Here is a 19,804-nt window from a genome sequence, read left to right on the forward strand (position 1 = left end):
GTGATTTTAGGGTAAGTATAATTTTTACTTACACTCTTAGGCACCAGGAAAGAGTAGAAATTAATAGGGGTGCCACTTTTCTCCATACTCGGAACCCGATTAGCTTTCGCAAACAAATGTTGTATTTACTTGTAGAAAGGTAACTACAAGTATTAAAGTGTAGATAATAAGTTTAGGACATCCTCCAGCCAACTGAACCCCGACGACAAAGCAAAGTAAATACAGAGTGTCGCAAAAACTCGTAGAACAAAATTTCAGAATGACCCCTTGTCTCACTCCTTTTTTGTTTGGTATATACCGCTTTTTCAATACCTGTAAGTATATTTTTTGGTAGCAGCATAATATTTTTTCTTATTTTTAGGGTCTCTTTATTGTCCGTCTGTCTGACTGACTGTCTGTCACCGCTCTTTTTATCAGAAACGGGTAAAGATATCAAGCTAATATTTATGGGGAGTAGGTAGGTAGGTAGGTAAAAATTGGGGTTCTCCCTCTCCCATACAAGTAAATTGGGGCTGCTATTTTTTCTGGTTATTTTGATGGTGTAGGTAGGGTATCGTTGAATAGGTATTTTAATATAATAGGTATAAAAAGGTTAGAATATAATTATTTTGCTTCCCTTAAATTTGGGGATAACACCATAGAAAAAACCTAATTAAAAAAAATGATTTCAATAGATGGCGTGATTTTATGTTGGGTAACTCAGAATAAGAAGTGATGATATCTCAGAATAATAATGGTTAATGATGTTATTCAGCGGAGCACCGAAACCGGTGGGACACTAGTGAAAAGTGGTCATGGAAATACACCAGGGTCATGGAAATAGACCCTGCTCCTAGAACAAGGTATGAGTTTGTGATGTGTGTGCGTGAAAAACGAGGATGGAAACTTTTAATATTTTCTTGATTTTTTTATTATTGATGCAATAACATATAATTAGTATTATTCTGAGTTACCCACCGAAGTCACCCCGTGGCAGGTTGACTAGATAGGTACTTTTGCAAATCACGCCATATATCGTTGTTTTTATTAGTGGCTACTGTCTATAGAAGAAATTCCGTCATTGACAATTTTACGTTACGAATGAATTTAGTAAACCCAGTAAACCTAACTAATCCAGAGGAAACCTAAAATATCTTTCTCTCTCTCTTTCAAAAACATACTTAATAGCCCAAACTCGATTCTATTCTATTCTCTGTGGGGGTGTAAGTACCTGCACCTGGCTCTCTCGAGTGGAACCTTTGTGCATATCCCCAAGGTCTAAACTGCCTTCCTAAGCTTGAACCATTTCCCACCACGCTGGTCCACTGCGGGTTGGTGGGTTCACATATCTAGATGTGCTAAATCTAGATATGCAGGTTTCCTCACGATGTTTTCCTTCACCGTTAGAGCGATGGTATACATTGTACTTAAGTTAAAAGAACTCATTGGTACATGTCAGCGCCGTGATTCGAACCCGCATCTCTTGCGTGAGAAGCGGGCGCTTACCCGACTGAGCTACCACCGCGCCCAAACTCGATGCTTTTAGCTATTAAATCTTTGAAATAAAATTCAGTCACCTCCGTGTTACTGCCCTCATCAGATCCTCACGAGACCATGCCTCAACCAGCACCATGAGACTGTGTTTTTGAATCCTAACCTAATCTTCCTACGTATTGTCATCACTTAGATCCATTCACTATATTCCTGCTCCTCATCCCAGGGCCGTGGGGAACGGAGGCACGTCAGCTTTTTAAAGACATCAGCAGCAGACTAATAGAAGTCTCAAGGGACCCTAGGGCTGGCACTTACCTATCACAAAGGCTAAGCATCGCTATATAGCGGGGTAACGCGGCCAGCGTCTTGGGTACCCTACCCGACAGTGGCAGCGATCTGGCCAGCATCTTCTTTTTAGTTTAATTTTAATTTTATATTAGTTAGTTTTAGTTAGGCATTAATAATTATAATTTAATCAAGAAGTACCATGGACTTAACTAATAAAAAACATTATCATTTAATTTATTGAATATAGTATAAGAATTATGCTTCCTCAATTTCAAATCAAATTATGTTGGTGTCATAAAAGTTGAAAAAGTGCAATGACAACCAATGTGCAGTGATTTTGTGTCTGTACACAATTAGATCGCAAGCTGTCAGTGCCGCCTAAACCGACGTGACCCTTCTTTGGAGGCCACCGGCCGACTGAGTCAAACGTCGCTTGTGTTTATGATTTTATAACACAGAAAGCCGCCATAGATATTTGTATGAAGATTTGAGGGAAAAAAATTGCTCAACTTTGGGATTAATTTACACAAAATAGGTGTGTGTTTATTAAAAAACAAGGTATTTAGCGCCTAGTCCAAGCATTTATCTTTATAATTTGATAAGAATCATGTGAAAATTCTTGATAATTACGACACAGTTGTTACAATACGGGAGTGTGATTTACTGGTTTTTCGTAATTAATTTACAGTTATCCATAAGCATTTACTTAAATTCGAATGATTCAGCACCTAGCTAGACTCTTCGGCTACCTGTGTGATTTTTTTCAAGGCTGTAGAGCATCATTTACTACATAATTCTATGACAATGCCAACCCTCGATTGCATATTGCCGACCCTTAAACCGTTACTCAATTATGTAGTAACGTCATAAAGATGAATGGTTTGTGTGATTAGATGAATGAGCATGAATGAACTTAATAATTACCAAAATTCTTACACCACTATCCATGAGTGCCTTGTAACAGAGTATAGATTTGATATCTATATGGATAATTGATTTATTACCCTAAAAAGTTGTAAATATGTATTTTTATTATTAGATGAATTTTCTACTGTACTGTTTGATAATACGTTAGTTAACTTTTTTACTATATCAAAGTAAAATCTAATCTAAATTTCTAAGTATTAAAATATGCTTTTCCCACCCACACAAGGTGTCCTACATCCTATAAGACTATGTAGGTATATTGACACTAATTTTGGAGTAGAAAATAGGGTATCCCAGAATTAATAAGTACCTCGGTCCAACCAACAAAGTTTTCTTTCAACTGGGTCGTCCACTTAGCAATTATTAGCTGCAAACAGTCACCACTGGAGCAATCGTATTAAGTGCTAGTGTTGAATATTTCCCTTAAACAAACACTAGCTTTTACAGAGCACACTTCGCTTTAAATATTTTCCAGTGGAAGTCTTGCGAGATGCTTATGTTTGTCTCCAGCTCCGGTATTTACTATCTAACCGTTTCTTTAATTTCATATCACATCATACCGTAACTTCGTTGTGACAAAAGAGCAAAGGACAATAAATTAAGGATCTGAAATATGCATTTTTCACATAGCGCCCATTTCGAATACCTATACGTTGTAATTACATATGGAACGTCAATGACAGGTGGAACTTTTACGTTGCTCACGAGTATATTATTTAAAAATAGTGTGTTATTGGGCAAATGCGTTTTTACGCGCTACGAGTTTCGTAGCATACTGCTACAAGCTACGTGCTACGGCGTAGCCTCATAGCGTCTGATATTGTAGGTTTCGGCCAAAGATGCCCGATGTGATGCGACAAATGTATTTGGGTATGGTTGTTGACGAAAATAAGTAATTTCTTATGAAATCCGAATGAAATTTATGAATGAATTTTCAGCCAGCTAAATAATCAATAACTATGTTGCGTAGACAAGGTCACAATATGCTTAATAGTTATTTTATACGCGACTCATAAAAAAGCCTTTATTTGGTGAAAGTAAAGGGGACATTCCCTGTTTAATGTGGTAGTTATGTTTGATGTGATTACAGTAATAGTGTTGTTGTTTGCGCTCAAACTGTAACGGTTGTATTATAAATATACATTTATGAATATGAATATTTTATTTGTTCTAATAAAGTACCACTCGCGAGCAATGAAAAAGTTCAAGTGGCAAAGCAGATACCTAGCACATTTCAAAGACAGAATGCGCCTTTTCTTTGCCGACGAATCTATTTATACAATAAATATATAGAAATTCATAATAACATAAAGATGGTTTAAGTAAGATAAAGATGGTTAAAACTGCATTTAATTTGAAGAATTGATTATATTTTTGTACGCGTATAATTTTACTTACAGTACTTAAAATGTTTATAGTTAAAAACTGCATTAAATTATTTTAACGAGTAATTGAAAACCTTTCCAAACTTACTTTCACCACCTTTTATAATAATAACTCCAAAAGGCATTGCTGCCATAACCATAAATTTTAGTAAAGCTGCCTATTCAATAAACATTATATTTATGTTTGCATTAAGATAACAAGAAAGCCTTTAATGCTATAATTAATTTATTAGGCGAAGTTTCGGTATCCGGAGGCTATTCATTCATATTCCTTTTGTGGCTGAAGTTTCATTTTAAAGTTTCTTTTGCAGTAACAATATTACACTGGAAGCAGCTGTTCGCTTAATCCAAGTCCATTACACAATGGTACAATGGAGTGAGGGTGTACTGGACACGTCTTGGGTGAGACCACTACTGACCTATTTCGAAATACACCACAATTTATAATTCACAAATACGTAATTACCCGACCAACTTAGAGAGCGCTCATCTACAATTTAACGGCAACGAGCAAACTGTACGTCAGGGCCGCATTTGAATACAGCAGCACAAAACACCGCCAACAAATACTTTGTTACAACAACTGAAAAGGTTTTCATTGCATCCATAAAAAGAGAGCCGTGTACAATAAAAAACGATATTTCTTTACTCCGGCAATTCGGTACACAATTGACAGACAGTTTTATGTATTTATTATTTATAATCCACCAACTTGTTTATGCCGTGGAATGGCAATAAAAACTTGACACACGAAAGTGCCGGAGTGAAAAAGCAATAACGGACAAAACGAGGCACTTGCAGGCGCCGTGTGACAATAGGTAACATTGAAAAGGCTTGGAGAAGCGCGGGGGGGGGGGGGAGAGGCGCCAGAGGATAATAAATTCTATGTCATTACAGTTAACGAGGTTAATATCCAGGTGGGGGCTGGCCCCGCAGAATGCCCGCGTTTAGCGATGAGCGCGCCTGCGATTGTGGACTCTGATTTCACACAAAAATGTTTAAAGACATTGTGTCGGAAGAAATTTGAGAGTCGGATGTTTTGTTGTGTCCTCCCTTGGAAAAATGTTAAGGTACGAATTTATATTCGTTAATGCTAATAAAAGAACGAACAAACGAGATTGTATGTGATGCGTATGTGTATATGTGTGTGTCACTAGTCGTGTGCTGCGACACCGACATAAGGTGTTTAATAAACCAGTGTGAACTGAGCCGCCTTGCGTATTACTCATATCCAACAGTGGCGACGAGCGCGAATTTAAAATTACCCGCGTGTGAAAATTATTCATCGGCAATAATGTCTGCAAGCGTTACACCGTTTTTCGGTGCAATCTCCACCTTTGATCACCACAACCAAGATTGGGTGACATTCCGGAGCAGGCTGCAGCAATGGTTCATTGCAAATGAACTGGATAAAGAGTTGGACAAGGCGGGCGTGAAGCGTCGCGCCATCTTGCTCAGCGCACTCAGCGACGAATCTTACCAACTGGCGAGTAACCTCGTGCTACCAAAGACCTTGGACGTCGTGGACTACGAGGACATCGTGAAGGCGTTGGACCAGCACTTCACACAGAAGCGCTGTGGCTTCGCCGAGAGACGTCACTTCTACGTGGCAGTGCAGCAGCCGGGCGAGTCGCACGCGCAGTGGGCCGCGCGGCTCCGGGGCCTCGCTGCGCACTGCAAGTTCAAGAACCTGGAGGAGGCCCTCCTGGACAAGTTCGTAATGGGGATGGCGCCGGGAGCCGAGCGGGAGAAGCTATTCTCGATGGACATCGAGGAGCTGACGCTGGCGAAGGCAGTGGAGCTGGCGAGCAGCGTGCGCACGGCGCGCGCCGCCGCCGCCGCCGCCGCCGCGCCGCCAGCCGCCACAGCTTCCGATGCAGTGTTTAAAATCGACAAGGGTCGAGACCCTGATAGGTCCAGTGTTCCTTCCGAGGAAAAGTGTAGTGTGTGTGGTCGAAAGAGCCATAAAGCCAATGTGTGTCGATTCGCAAAATTTAAATGTACCAAGTGCAACCAGAGAGGACATCTGAGAAGGATGTGTAAGACGGTCAAATATTTGGAGGCTGAAGCTAACAGCGAGGGTGACGATGGTGAGTTATATGTAATTCGTTGCACGGGCGGGGCGCCGATGATCGAAACAGTGTTAATTAACAATGTTCAATTAAAATTTGAGGTAGATAGCGGTTCTACAGTTACAGCTATATCTGACAAGACCTATTATTCACATTTTTCACAAGTATCATTAGGTCAGAGTAGGAAAAATTTAATAAGTTATACCGGTGGAAAAATAAAGTGTCTAGGTACCGCACAATTACCAGTAACATACTCGGGTAAAACCTTCATACTCGACGTGTATGTTATCGTAGGGGGTGGTCCGCCAATTCTAGGTCGTGACTTTATATCAAAATTCGGATTAGAGTTATCACCTATTAAGTATTGTGATCAACCTACCAGTGCAGATGATAATTCATTATCCGCAATATTAACAAAATACTCAGATGTTTTCGAAAACCGGTTAGGATGCTTTAATAAATTTAAAATTAAATTAAAGTTAAAGGATAACGCTACCCCAATATTCTTTAAAGCGAGGCCAGTAGCTTTTGCGCTTAGGGAAAAAATTGAAACAGAAATAAATAGGCTGTTAGATGCTGACGTGATTGAGCGCGTGGACCACGCGGAGTACGCGTCGCCGGTGGTGCCGGTGCTGAAGGCGGACGGCACGGTGCGGCTGTGCGCCGACTACTCGCAGACCATCAACAAGCAGCTGCACGTGGAGCGCTACCCGCTGCCCACCGCGCACGAGCTGTTCGCCAGGCTGCACGGCGGCCAGCAGTTCACCAAGCTCGACATGTCCTCCGCGTACGCACAGTTCCCCATCGTAGACGACGATAGCATTACCTGCATTAATACGCACAAGGGTCTGTATAGGTACAAACGACTAATTTTTGGACTGTCCTCGGCTCCTGCAATATTTCAGCGAGCTATGGAAAGCATATTAGGTATAGTCGTACTGGTGTTCTTAGATGATGTGTGTATAACAGGAAAAGACAAAGAAGAGCACCTAGGTAGGTTAAAATTAGTCCTAGAACGATTTAAGGAGGCCGGTTTAACTTTGAGAAAAGATAAGTGTGATTTTTTTCAGGACGAAATCACTTACCTCGGTTATGTAATTAATAAAAACGGCATAAAAAAATCACAAGATAAGGTTAAAGCCATTTTAGAAGCACCTGCACCAACGAACCTCAGCGAGCTTCAGTCCTTCTTAGGATTAGTGAATTATTATAGAAGTTTCGTTCCAAATGCATCATCGGTATTGGCCCCTTTGTACGATCTTTTAAAGAAAGGAGCAAGTTGGTTATGGTCGAACGAACAAAACGACGCGTTTAATAGTATTAAAAAGTTACTTGGTTCCGATAAGGTACTCGCGCACTTTAATACAGATGCAAAATTAATATTGACCGTGGACGCAGGGCCGAGAGGCCTCGGGGCTATTCTGTCACAGGTTGGGGGCGATGGGGTCGAACGCCCGATATCATACGCGTCTCGCACTTTAAATGCCGCGGAACGCAAATATTCGCAGATCCAAAAAGAAGCGACGGCCATAATATTCGGCGTCCGCCGGTATCATCAATACCTATATGCAAGGTCCGAGCCGTTCGTTCTACGCACAGACCACAAACCGCTCCTGGCTATATTCGGTAGTCAGCGTGGAGTGCCAGAAGTTTCGGCAAACAGACTCCAGAGATATGCACTGTTTTTATCTTCGTATAACTACGTTATAGAATACGTAAAAAGTGCTGAAAACAGTGCAGACTATTTATCTCGCGCCAGTCTACCGGAACCGGTTTGTCAGGAGTCGGAGGGGCCGGGCGCGGGGCGCGCGGGCGACGTCAGCTCGAGCGCCTACGTGAACTTCGTAGTGGAGGGGGCGCTTCCCGTTACGAGCGAACAGCTGAGCCGAGAGACCCACGATGACGTCATCCTTCAGCAGGTGATTAGATACGTATGCGACGGGTGGCCACGAAAAATTCAGGATCCGCTCATTAAACCATACTTTTTATGCAAATTAGAGTTATCGTATGAAAGGGGATGTTTAATGAGAGGCCACAAGGTAGTAATACCAGAAAAACTACGGCAAAAAGTGTTGTCGGAATTACGCCAGACACGGAACCCGTCTCCACGCGTCTTACTTTAGGTTTAAGAAATATACCGAAGGTTGATTATAAGAGGTATTTCTAGGATATGTTAATTGTATTAGTCGTAAGCTATTGGTGGAGGGATGATGCGTATGTGTATATGTGTGTGTCACTAGTCGTGTGCTGCGACACCGACATAAGGTGTTTAATAAACCAGTGTGAACTGAGCCGCCTTGCGTATTACTCATATCCAACAGTATGTTTATATGTATAGATGATAATTTAATTTAGGGAAATTGTAAAGTTGAAAATGGTTACCACAGAAGCATAAGGTTTCTTTTAAGAAAGTTCTACTTTTAATATCATATTTTTTTTGCACAAATAAACATATTAAAAATACAAAAAGTTACGGAAACATGGAACTCTGTTTTTGTAAAATATAATTATGATCATAACAATATTCTGCTAGATCAAAGCTATAATTTTACGTTTTCTAAATTAAATTCAATGTGGTAGGTAACTTAATTAAAGAACATTGGGCGTTTTTGTAAAATAAAAATGCCCACAGCAAACAAAAATTAAATTCGTTCTAATAAATAAATATATAAGCAAATCTAGATAACATGGCTTTATAATTTGGCCAATTAAGATTTTGATTGATAAGAGAAAGTATACTTTGTATATTAGAAAGAAATCATAAAAAAAAACTTATCAGTTTACTAAGCAAATCTGTTTTATATACAGAACACAAACTTTCTCAACGCTCCAAAAAAGGCAAGCACTTTTATAACCGGCATTAGATAAATTAAGAAGATTATACAAAGGGAACCCTATACTGGTTACACAGATTATGATCCCCCTTTTTGATCATGCATATAAAAAGCATTTTAATTATTTTTTCCTCTTTGAAAAAATGGGTAAGCGATCGTATCGCTAACGACATCGACTTTTCACATTTGCAAGCAAAGGTGCTGATATCCTTTTTGTGTTTTTTTTCAAATGTTGCTATCTCTTCGTAAACAACCGGCCAGCATGAAAAACTGTGGGTTAAGTGGTAGAGATTAAAGTCGAGATATTGCGCTGGGGTTTTTTTATAATTAAAAACAGTAAACGACGACATCAGCAGTGCTGAATCAACATTATGACGCGGCGGCTGCCTCCGTCCACAAAGGCTGTGCTCATTTTGGTCTTGAGAGGCAGTAAACGCAATTTGGTGTCGCGAAGGCTCCAGGAGTGATTGCCGGTGGCTACCGCAATGCATTAAACATGAGTCTCATCTCCGTTGTCCTGGAGTATTAACTAACAGTTGTTACGCCTATGATTTGTGTCTTCAAAACATAAATGACACATAGATCATGCGGTTGAATTTTTCAAGAACTTAATAATAATTTACAGCTATACATTCAAAGCATATACTAATAACTAGCTTTATTTTGCTAGCACAAAAATATAAGCTAGGTTTTGTGGAAAAGATCTTATTACCCGGTGTGCTACAACCTGTGTTGTGAAGATGAATGTGAGGCGTTACTCAACGACGCAAATCAGCATTCATGGCAGGTTCCCGCGGCATTGTGCCGGGTCATATGAATGCACACTGTGTTTATTTTCATATCATAGCTGTTTTGTTGTTTTTCATTTAGCAGTAATGTTATTTTTTATGTTCAGTGAGAATGTAATTAAATAAAATTGTAACAACTTTTGGGTTTTGGATATAGGTCTCAAAGAAAATACTATATAAACAGAAAATACTAATACCGAAATAAATTGTCAGTCCATATGCCGAGCGACCTGTGTAATCTTCATACTATTTTACTTTAACTCATTCCAACATTACCTACCCTTAATATATTCGGTCAGATAAATTTCCTTCAAACAATTTTGCATCGAGGTTGTTTTGCACCAAAATGGCAATAACTTTTTTCTTAAGGGTCAGCAATAGGTAATCGAGGGTTGGCATTGTCATAGAATTATGTAGTAAATGATGCTCTACAGCCTTGAAAAAAATCACACCGGTAGTCGAAGAGTCTAGCTAGGTGCTGAATCATTCGAATTTAAGTAAATGCTTATGGATAACTGTAAATTAAATTCAGAATATGACGAAAAACCACTCCCGTATTGTAACAACTGTGTCGTAATCATCAAGAATTTTCATATGATTCTTATCAAATTATAAAGTTAAAGGCTTGGACTAGGCGCTAAATACCTTGTTTTTTAATAAACATACACTTATTTTGTGTAAATTAATCCCAAACTTGAGCAATTTTTTTCCCTCAAATCTTCATACAAATATCTATGGCGGCTTTCTGTGTTATAAAATCATAAACACAAGTGACTTTGACTCAGTTGGCCGCTGGCCTCCAAAGAAGGGTCACGTCGGTTTAGGCAGCACTGACAGCTCGCGATCTTATCGTGTACAGATACAAAATCACTGCACATTGGTTGTCATTGCACTTTTTCAACTTTTATGACACCAACATAATTTGATTTGAAATTGAGGAAGCATAATTCTTCCAGTATATTCAATACATTAAATTAAATTAGATAGTGTGCAATATTCTCGTGACATTACAGTCTCGTAAAGGTCTGATGAGGAGCAGGAATATAGCGAATGGATCTAAGTGATGACAATACGCACGAACATTAGGTTAGGGATCAAAAATACAGTCTCTTGGTGCTGGTTGAGGTATGGTCTCGTGAGGATCTGATGAGGGCAGTAACACGGTGGTGGCTCAATTTTATTTCAAAGATGTTAATAGCTAAAAGCATCGAGTTTGGGCTATTAAGTATGTTTTTCAGAGAGAGAGAAAGAAATTTTATTTTTCCTCTGGATGTGTTAGGTTTACTGGGTTTACTAAGTTCATTCTGTTAATGGCATCAAGTTGTTATGTGTTCATAAGTAATAATTATTTATTAACAAAATGGTGTTGGTTCTCCACGAAAATGTAAAAATAAAAATAAAATAAATAAAAATAAATTCGTAACGTAAAATTGTCGATGACGGAATTTCTTCTATAGACAGTAGCCACAAAAAAACAAACGATAGATGGCGTGATTTGAAGATAAAGATACATTTATTCGACACATAGACAGCAACAACAAAAAAAATACAGATTTAAAGAAAACAAACACATACTTATACAAAACATCAAAGAAAAAAAAGGATACACATCAAAATAACTGGAAAAAATATAAGCCCCAATTTACTTGTGTGGGACAGGGAGTACCATAATATTTTTTTTGGGTTACTCCCCATCTATGTGAAATATCAGTTTGATATCTTTACCCGTTTCTGAGAAAAAGGGCGGTGACAGACGGACAACAAAGAGATCCTATAACGGTTGCTTTTTTTCTTTTGACGTTCGAAACCCTAAAATTAATTAAAAATATTATGCTGCTACCAAAAAATATTACTTACTTACAGGTATTGAAAAAGCGGTATATAGTACTAAACAAATTATAAACAAACAAAAAACCCGACTGCACGCTAAAAATATGAAAACAAGTCCCAATGTTAATGGAAAGTATCGTAGGCGGGGACCAGCAGAGGGTTCACCATTTAGCTGAATGTTACTTAGAAAACGGCCTTGAGTGGCGGTCAAGTTGGTCCCCGCCTGCGATACTTTCCATTAACATTGGGACTTGTTTTCATGTTTTTAGCGTACAGTCGGGTATTTCGTTTGTTTATAATTGTATTTTTTTATTTGTAACTTTTTAGTTGTTTTTATTTTATGAAATTTTACGTCAGTAGTTCATGATCATTTTTTATTTCAATAATTTTGGTGTTGTTATTTAAATACCTTCAATATGCATATTTTTATAATGTGAAAATCAAGCCCTTTCATTTGATACCTTACACGGCAAAGTTGAATTATTATTTTTTCGATCATCACGTTATGTCCTCTAGAGGGCGCTATGTACGGTGGCCTGCGCCTAAAAGTATACAGGCGGCGATTTTAAAATAGCGATCTCAAGCTCACATGCTGCTCAAGCACATCCACATAAACACCACTGCTACACACATCACACACAACACATCCCCGGATTTATAACAGATGTAGCTGGTCCCTTCATCATCAGGGATCGCTATTTTAAAAACTCCGCCTGTATACTTTTAGGCGCAGGCCACCGTACATTTTTATAGAACGTCACATAGCCTATAACCATCGCGCCATCAATACGCTTCTAACAATACCTCATACATCAAAATCTATCAAGCCGTTTAGGCTACAGGAGGGAACAAAGAAACAGACAAACATACATACATACAATCAAAAAACATTACCCTCCTCTTTCGGCAGTCCGGTAAAAAGGAGTAAGACAGGGGGTCATTCTGAACTTTTGCTCTACGAGTTTTGGAAATTAACTTTGTTGGACATGTGACTTTTTACCATGGAAAACGAATATTTTTTTTCGCGAATTTGCAAATCTCGTAGAACAAAAGTTGTTCAGAATGACCCCTTGAGTCATCCCCTTTTGGCTTAGTATAGCCCTATTCTATTCTATTCTATTCTCTGTGGGGGTAACAGTACCTGCACCTGGCTCTCTCGAATGGAACCTTTGTGCATATCCCCAAGGTCTAAACTGCCTTCCTAAGCTTGGACCATTTTCCCACCACGCTGGTCCACTGCGGGTTGGTGGGTTCACATATCTAGATGTGCTAAATCTAGATATGCAGGTTTCCTCACGATGTTTTCCTTCACCGTAAGAGCGATGGTATACATTGTACTTAAATTCAGAAAAGAACTCATTGGTACATGTCAGCGCCGGGATTCGAACCCGCATCTCTTGATTGAGAAGCGGGCGCTCACCCGACTGAGCTACCACCGCTCTAAAGCTGCTTCGTAGTGCTAGTATAGCCCTTTTGCGACACTATGTATTTACTTTGCTTTGTCGTCGGGGTTCAGTTGGCTGGAGGATGCCCGAAACTTATTATCTACACTTTAATACTTGTAGTTACCTTTCTACAAGTAAATACCACATTTGTTTGAGAAAGCTAATCGGGTTCCGAGTATAGAGTAAAGTGGCACCCCTATTAATTTCTACTCTTTCCTGGTGCCTACCAGTGTAAGTAAGAATTATACTTACTTACCCTAAAATCACCCAAAATGTACTTGAACATAATTGTCAATAAAGTTGGCGAGTAAAAGTTTATCGACCCACTGTGCAAACTTACATGTGTGCGTGTCACTGCGTGTGCTGTGTGAAGAGCATTGAAAACCCAAAATTGGCGCGGCACGTCACCCTGTACGGGCCCTTAATGAAACAATAGCAACGGTTCTTACCATTTTGAAAACTGCATTAAATGAGATATTTTGTTAAATAAGGTGCCAGGATTGCGTGGTATATTTATTTACAGTATGTAGAGTCAAAGTTGCTTATAAAAAATATGACTACCTTGTATGACTTGGAAAACCGTGTTTTCTTTTAAACATACAGCATTACTTGTTATTATTTTGACTGTGACCAATAGCAGGGCTATACAGGGTAATGCAACACCAAAAAAATACTAACAATATGGATTTTTAGGGTTCCGTAGCCAAAATGGCAAAAACGGAACCCTTATAGTTTCGTCATGTCCGTCTGTCCGTCTGTCACAGCCGATTTACTCGGAAACTATAAGTACTACAGTGATGAAATTTGATGGGAATATGTGTTGTATGAACCGCTACAAAAATATGACACTAAATAGTAAAAAAAAGAATTGGGGGTGGGGCCCCCCATACATGTAACTGAGGGATGAAATTTTTTTTTTCGATGTACGGTGGCCTGCGCCTAAAAGTATACAGGCGGAGTTTTTAAAATAGCGATCTCAAGCTCACATGCTGCTCAAGCACATCCACATAAACACCACTGCTATACACATCACACACAACACGTCCCCGGATTTATAACAGATGTAGCTGGTCCCTTCATCATCAGGGATCGCTATTTTAAAAACTCCGCCTGTATACTTTTAGGCGCAGGCCACCGTACATACCCGTGTGGGGTATCAATGGAAAGGTCTTTTAAAATGATATAAAGTTTTCTAAAAAACATTTTTCTTAAAGTGAACGGTTTTTGAGATATCAGCTCTCAAAGTCGTAAAAAGTATGTCCCCCCCCCTCTATTTTTATAACTACGGGGTATAAAATTCTAAAAAAAATAGAGGTGATGCATGCTAATTAACTCTTTCAACGATTTTTGGTTTGATCAAAGTATCTCTTATAGTTTTTGAGATAGGTTGATTTAACTGTAATTTTGCTGCTACGGAACCCTTTGTGCGCGAGCCCGACTCGCACTTGGCCGGTTTTTTTTTGTACCAAGGTGTCGATTTTCAGCAAATTTATAAAAGTGTGAGTTTCTCGAAAACTATCGAATTTTTACTGAGGTCATGTTATTCTGGCTACTCATGAGCTGGTCTGTCAGCCCTCCAAGGCATATCGTTGACTTTTGGGACACCCTGTATTTGGCAGCCACGACGCTACGACGACGCAACGCACCAATGGGTCCTCGCCGTAACAGTGTCATCGAGCTATGTATATATGTCGCAGGCATCTGGTTTAATCTCCTGTTTGATTAAACCGCTAGCCCGTTCATTGGATTACGCTACTCAGTTGAATGACTAAAGAACAACTCGTCAAGTGGTTGACTGTAACGTCCAACGTCTTGACTGAACGTTATTCAGCGAAGTCGTTAAATGGGATATAGTATAGTAACTTTGTAATGTCTGGTTAGGATGAACATGACCAGACAAGAGTCAATAAAAAGACTATGTTACAAAGCTCTCATCTCACAAATTAACTAAACAATAACAATAAAGGTACCTTGATATTGTTGTTCATAATTATCCAGTTTCGCACATTTTTTTCTTTGAAACTATCCGCCGGCGGTGAAATAATAGGTAAATCCATGTTGTCACACTATTTTAACACAAATAACGCACTTTAAACCTAATTTATTTGCAAAAAATAACAATACAAGTGCTTTTTGTGTCAGCTGTTCGCTGTTAGACGCCATATTTGTTTTATTCACCACCTGACTGATTTTAAGTCCGCTAACTAGTTGGACGTTTTGTGACGCTTGTACAATCAACGTTCGGCCTAGTCATACAACTGAATAGCGTCATCCAATGAACGGGCTAGCGGTTCAATCAAACAGGAGATTAAACCAGATGCCTGCGACATATACATATTATACAGCTCCGGTTGCCAGACACCCTGTATATGGCAGCCACGACGCTACGACGACGCAACGCACCAATGGGTCCTCGCCTTAACAGTGTCATCGAGCTATGTATATACATATTATACAGCTCCGGTTGCCAGACACCCTGTATATGGCAGTCACGACGCTACGACGACGCAACGCACCAATGGGTCCTCGCCTTAACAGTTTCATCGAGCTATGTATATACATATTATACAGCTCCGGTTGCCAAATGACCTGTCTTCGTAATCGACTCATCGTCATTATATTCATCTGTTATAGCCAGATACACATACATAATTATGTACTCAAATCTCATACCCTCCTTTTTCCGAGAACATTTAAAATAAACACAAGGGAATAAGGGAAAGAAGACACACGACTCGGAACGAGGGTATTTATTTATTTGAATGTGTATGTCTGATTTGACTCATCTGTATGCATCTTGACATTATGGATGGAGGGCGTTTCGTTTTGAATATTTGTAGCTCTTTCGCTTTACAACTTTGAGAGTGACAAATCAGCGTGCTTTATTGTTGAGAATAATATTTTCTATTCCGTAAATCGTTCACTTTTGACTGTTAAAATGTTGAACACGATCACAACATTTAAAGTCATCGTTAGAAGTGCATAGGCCATTTCTTAAACAAATATTATAAGATATACTCGTATGTATATTAGTAGAATTAAAACATATGTAAATTATATTGTGGCGCCAGCGACTAACAACTGATTAGACTCCCTAACGCCCAGTTTCAGGATACTCGGTTAGATCATAACCAGGGATTAGTGGCTGACTTTTGACACATCTGTCAATAATGTAATATGAAGATGACGTATAATAAAATTGATGAACAATCCCTCGATACCGAGTATCGCGAAACCGGGCCTAACCCTTTACTGTGACAAACCTGGCCAGCTCTGGTGTTTATAGAAGAATAGAACGCACAATAGAAGAATAATTACTTAAATTGTTATCTGTACACATTCCATTTAACTTCAACTTACACATGGGTGTTCTATTTAAATTAGATTGTAATACGAATTGCTCAAACATAAATACGGCTTAGTAATGGTATCGTAATTATTGAAGCGAGCTCGGCGCAGCTCCTGTGTGTATGTGTATCTGCCGGTGATAGCACTAGCTAATTACTGATAGCTGTTGCCTTGTACGGTCAGCAACAGAGATATGTGTACCCATTACGAGTGATAGGTCACACGAATTAAAAATAATCAATAGGGCTAGTGAGTATGCATCGATTAAATATTATTTAACTGAAACTGGTATCTCTCAAGAGCATACGGTTCGCGACCTATCACAAGAGTCAGTACAAATGTACAGAATTAAATACATTCTTATTTATTTTCACGGCTATTAATTCACACCATACTATGATGAATGTATGATATTTTTTCCATTCATCCATTGGAGTAAATGTCTCTCTATTTGGTTGACTGTACCTGCTACCCTATGTTCTAATCTAATAGAAATATCTATCACTATCACTTTGTATTTTCCATGAGTTTCCTGTGTATTCCCACTTCTACATATTCTCTGTGTGGAATTACATGGGTGAGTGCGAATATAATGTGTCTGACCGCCAAAAAACATGATTATATACATCATCTCTGACTACCCATTTAGGAGCTTTCATATATTTTCACATAGTGATTTACTAGGGTCAACTATGAGCTCCATTAGTCTTATCAAACAGTACTTGTGAATACATAAAGTTTAAGTATCTAAAGTACCTATGTAATACAGATACGGATACTGTGTAGGTACGAATGTTTGGTGCGAAAAACACAGAATAGCATCAACATAAGAATCGCATATAGCCTTAAAAGCTACCGGCTTACCGCGATGAAAAACAAAGCGAACCTAAGCTCAAAGAGCAATAGAAAAACAATCATTGCCCCATTGTTCCGCTTTTGCAACAACAAAACGCGTTCCCATTAAAAAACTACACACAGTCAGACAGTAGTTTTTTTTTTTTTTTTTTTAATCTTTATTTATTAAAGAGACTTAGGTCACTTACAATAAACTGTGACCATGTCAGTCTCATCGAGACATACACTATTTAAATAAATGCTAAACTAGGGTTGTCTTAAGTCTAAACAATATTTTACATAACTATACAATATTTTGGCCTCAATAGAACATGGATTTGAAAGGATAGTCTGAAATGCACCAACGTCAATTAGATTGACTCGAAGTTTTCGAAATAACATTGCTCTGTCCGAATTATATTGTTTACATTCTACCAAAAAATGATATAAGTCCTCTACTACTGAACATGCTGAACAATCCGGTGAGCCTACAACTTTCATCATATATTTAAACTTATTTAATGGCAAATGACCTGATCTTAATCTATGGGACAAAACAATCTCATATCTACTTAATTTACACTCAGCAAACCATGGGATTCTGGGAGGTTCAGCTTGTAGCGTTTTGTACCAAACGCCCTTTTCTACAGATTTTGAATCAAAATATTCCTTCCAGTGTTCATGATTCCGATTTTTATATTTTAACAAGAAATCTGAATAATTACTTTTTATATTGTATGTAACACCATCCGATACAGCCATTTTAGCGAGACGGTCAGCTTCTTCATTGCCTACTAATCCGATGTGCGAAGGTATCCATTGCAAACGAAAAACTCTATTATTGTTTATTAATTCCTTCATTTTGTTCAGCACAACGTATCCCATCGATACACCTCTGCCACCAGAAGTGCAACGAGAGAGGTGCTGTAATGCGCTTTTGCTGTCAGTGAAGATAACAAATTTGTAGAGATCTTCAGAGATAGCGTATGATAGTGCTTCGGAAATTGCAATCAACTCAGCCGCCATAATAGAAATATTTGCCGAAGTTTTAAATATACCGGATTTTTTTGCCATAGGATCATAAAACGCTGCCCCTATGCCTCGAACATCTTTTGAGGCATCAGTATACAGGTATCTCCAGGCATTATATTCACCATAAATCTCTTGTATAATGTTAAATTTCAAAATCGAAAAACTATTCTTGTAGGACGATTTTGGCTTATTCAAACTTTTCAATTGAGTTCTAACCACATCCGCAACATTAATATTTGACACCCAGGTATCTAGACAAAAGGACTCAAGTATTTCTGATGAATGAATAGTATCACTTTTTGTTTCTTCGTAAATCGTAGATAACAAAGGTTTTTTCTTTGTTTGCCAGTACCTATTTCCACAATGTAATCTAAGTTTTTCTAATAAAGTGTTTCTATCACTATTGGACCATGACTTTGCCTTAGAGCAGTATTTATATCCCAAATATTCTCTTCTTATATGTAAAGGCGGTACACAGAGCTCACTTTCCATAGTATGGATAGGAGTGCTTCTAATAAAGCCCCCAATAACACGAAGTGCCTGATTCTGGACTTTATCAATTTTGTATAAATTAGTTTTTGCACAGTTATCAAATAAAAAGCTGCCATAATCAATTCGACTACGGACAATAGAAATATATAGTCTTCTTAAATGCTTTGGATGTAACCCCCACTCGGATCCGGCCAAAACTTTCAAAATATTAACAAATTTCATGGTCTTACTGCATACCTCATTTAAGTGTTTGCCCCATCTTAGAGATTCATCTAACCAGATACCTAAATACTTGACTACGTGAACTTTTTCAATTTTGATACCATTTACTTCAAGCTGCACATTCTGTTTCCTGCGGCCCCTACAAAAAATGCAACACTTTGATTTCATAGCTGATAATTGCAAACCTAGTGTATCCAACAGCGTCACAAACGTATCGAGAGCATTTTGAATATATGTAGCCGAACAATTTAAGTTTTTATTACTTATATAGAGAACAAAGTCATCCGCATACTGGGATATAAATACTTCAGTTATTCTGTGACAAATATCCTTGGTAGCTATATTAAATAAAAGCGGTGAGATTGGATCCCCCTGGGCCAAACCCCTCCCCGTCCATCTAATTAGCTCCATATCATTCTCAGACTCATTTCTAATTTTAAGATGACGCTCACTTAAGAAAACCCAAATGTATTGACATATCTTTTTACCTATTTGAATATTATTTAAAATTTTAACTAGTTTATCTACTAAAATATTATTATAAGCATTTTCTATGTCTAAAAAACAGGCCAGTGTTGGCGAGTTATCAGAAAATCCTAATTGAACCTGTGTAACTAAGCTAACTAAGTTATCCATGCATGAGTGACCTCTCCTAAAACCAGTACACTTAGGCGATAGTATTTTGTTATGCTCAACAAACCATTCAATTCTTTTTCCAAGCATATCATGAAATATTTTGCATAAACATGATATTAATGAAATTGGTCTCAACTTTGGTGAAGCTCCGGGTCTACTGTCTAATTTTGGAATAGGAACTATCAAAATATCTCGCCA

At 38.5% G+C, this 19,804-nt stretch overlaps 1 protein-coding gene across 1 annotated transcript; it reads left to right on the plus strand.

Annotated features, from left to right (window-relative positions):
• The first annotated feature begins 5,367 nt into the window (after positions 1-5,367).
• LOC125489244 lies at positions 5,368-19,404 on the plus strand. Its single transcript, XM_048624460.1, has 4 exons — positions 5,368-6,163; positions 6,659-7,138; positions 7,856-8,064; positions 19,393-19,404. Exons 1-4 carry the CDS (start codon positions 5,368-5,370, stop codon positions 19,402-19,404), a joined length of 1,497 nt encoding a protein of 498 aa, XP_048480417.1.
• Positions 19,405-19,804: the final 400 nt, after the last annotated feature.

This window comes from Plutella xylostella, chromosome 12 (assembly GCF_932276165.1).
Source record: "Plutella xylostella chromosome 12, ilPluXylo3.1, whole genome shotgun sequence".
Classification (NCBI taxonomy): Eukaryota; Metazoa; Arthropoda; class Insecta; order Lepidoptera; family Plutellidae; genus Plutella; species Plutella xylostella.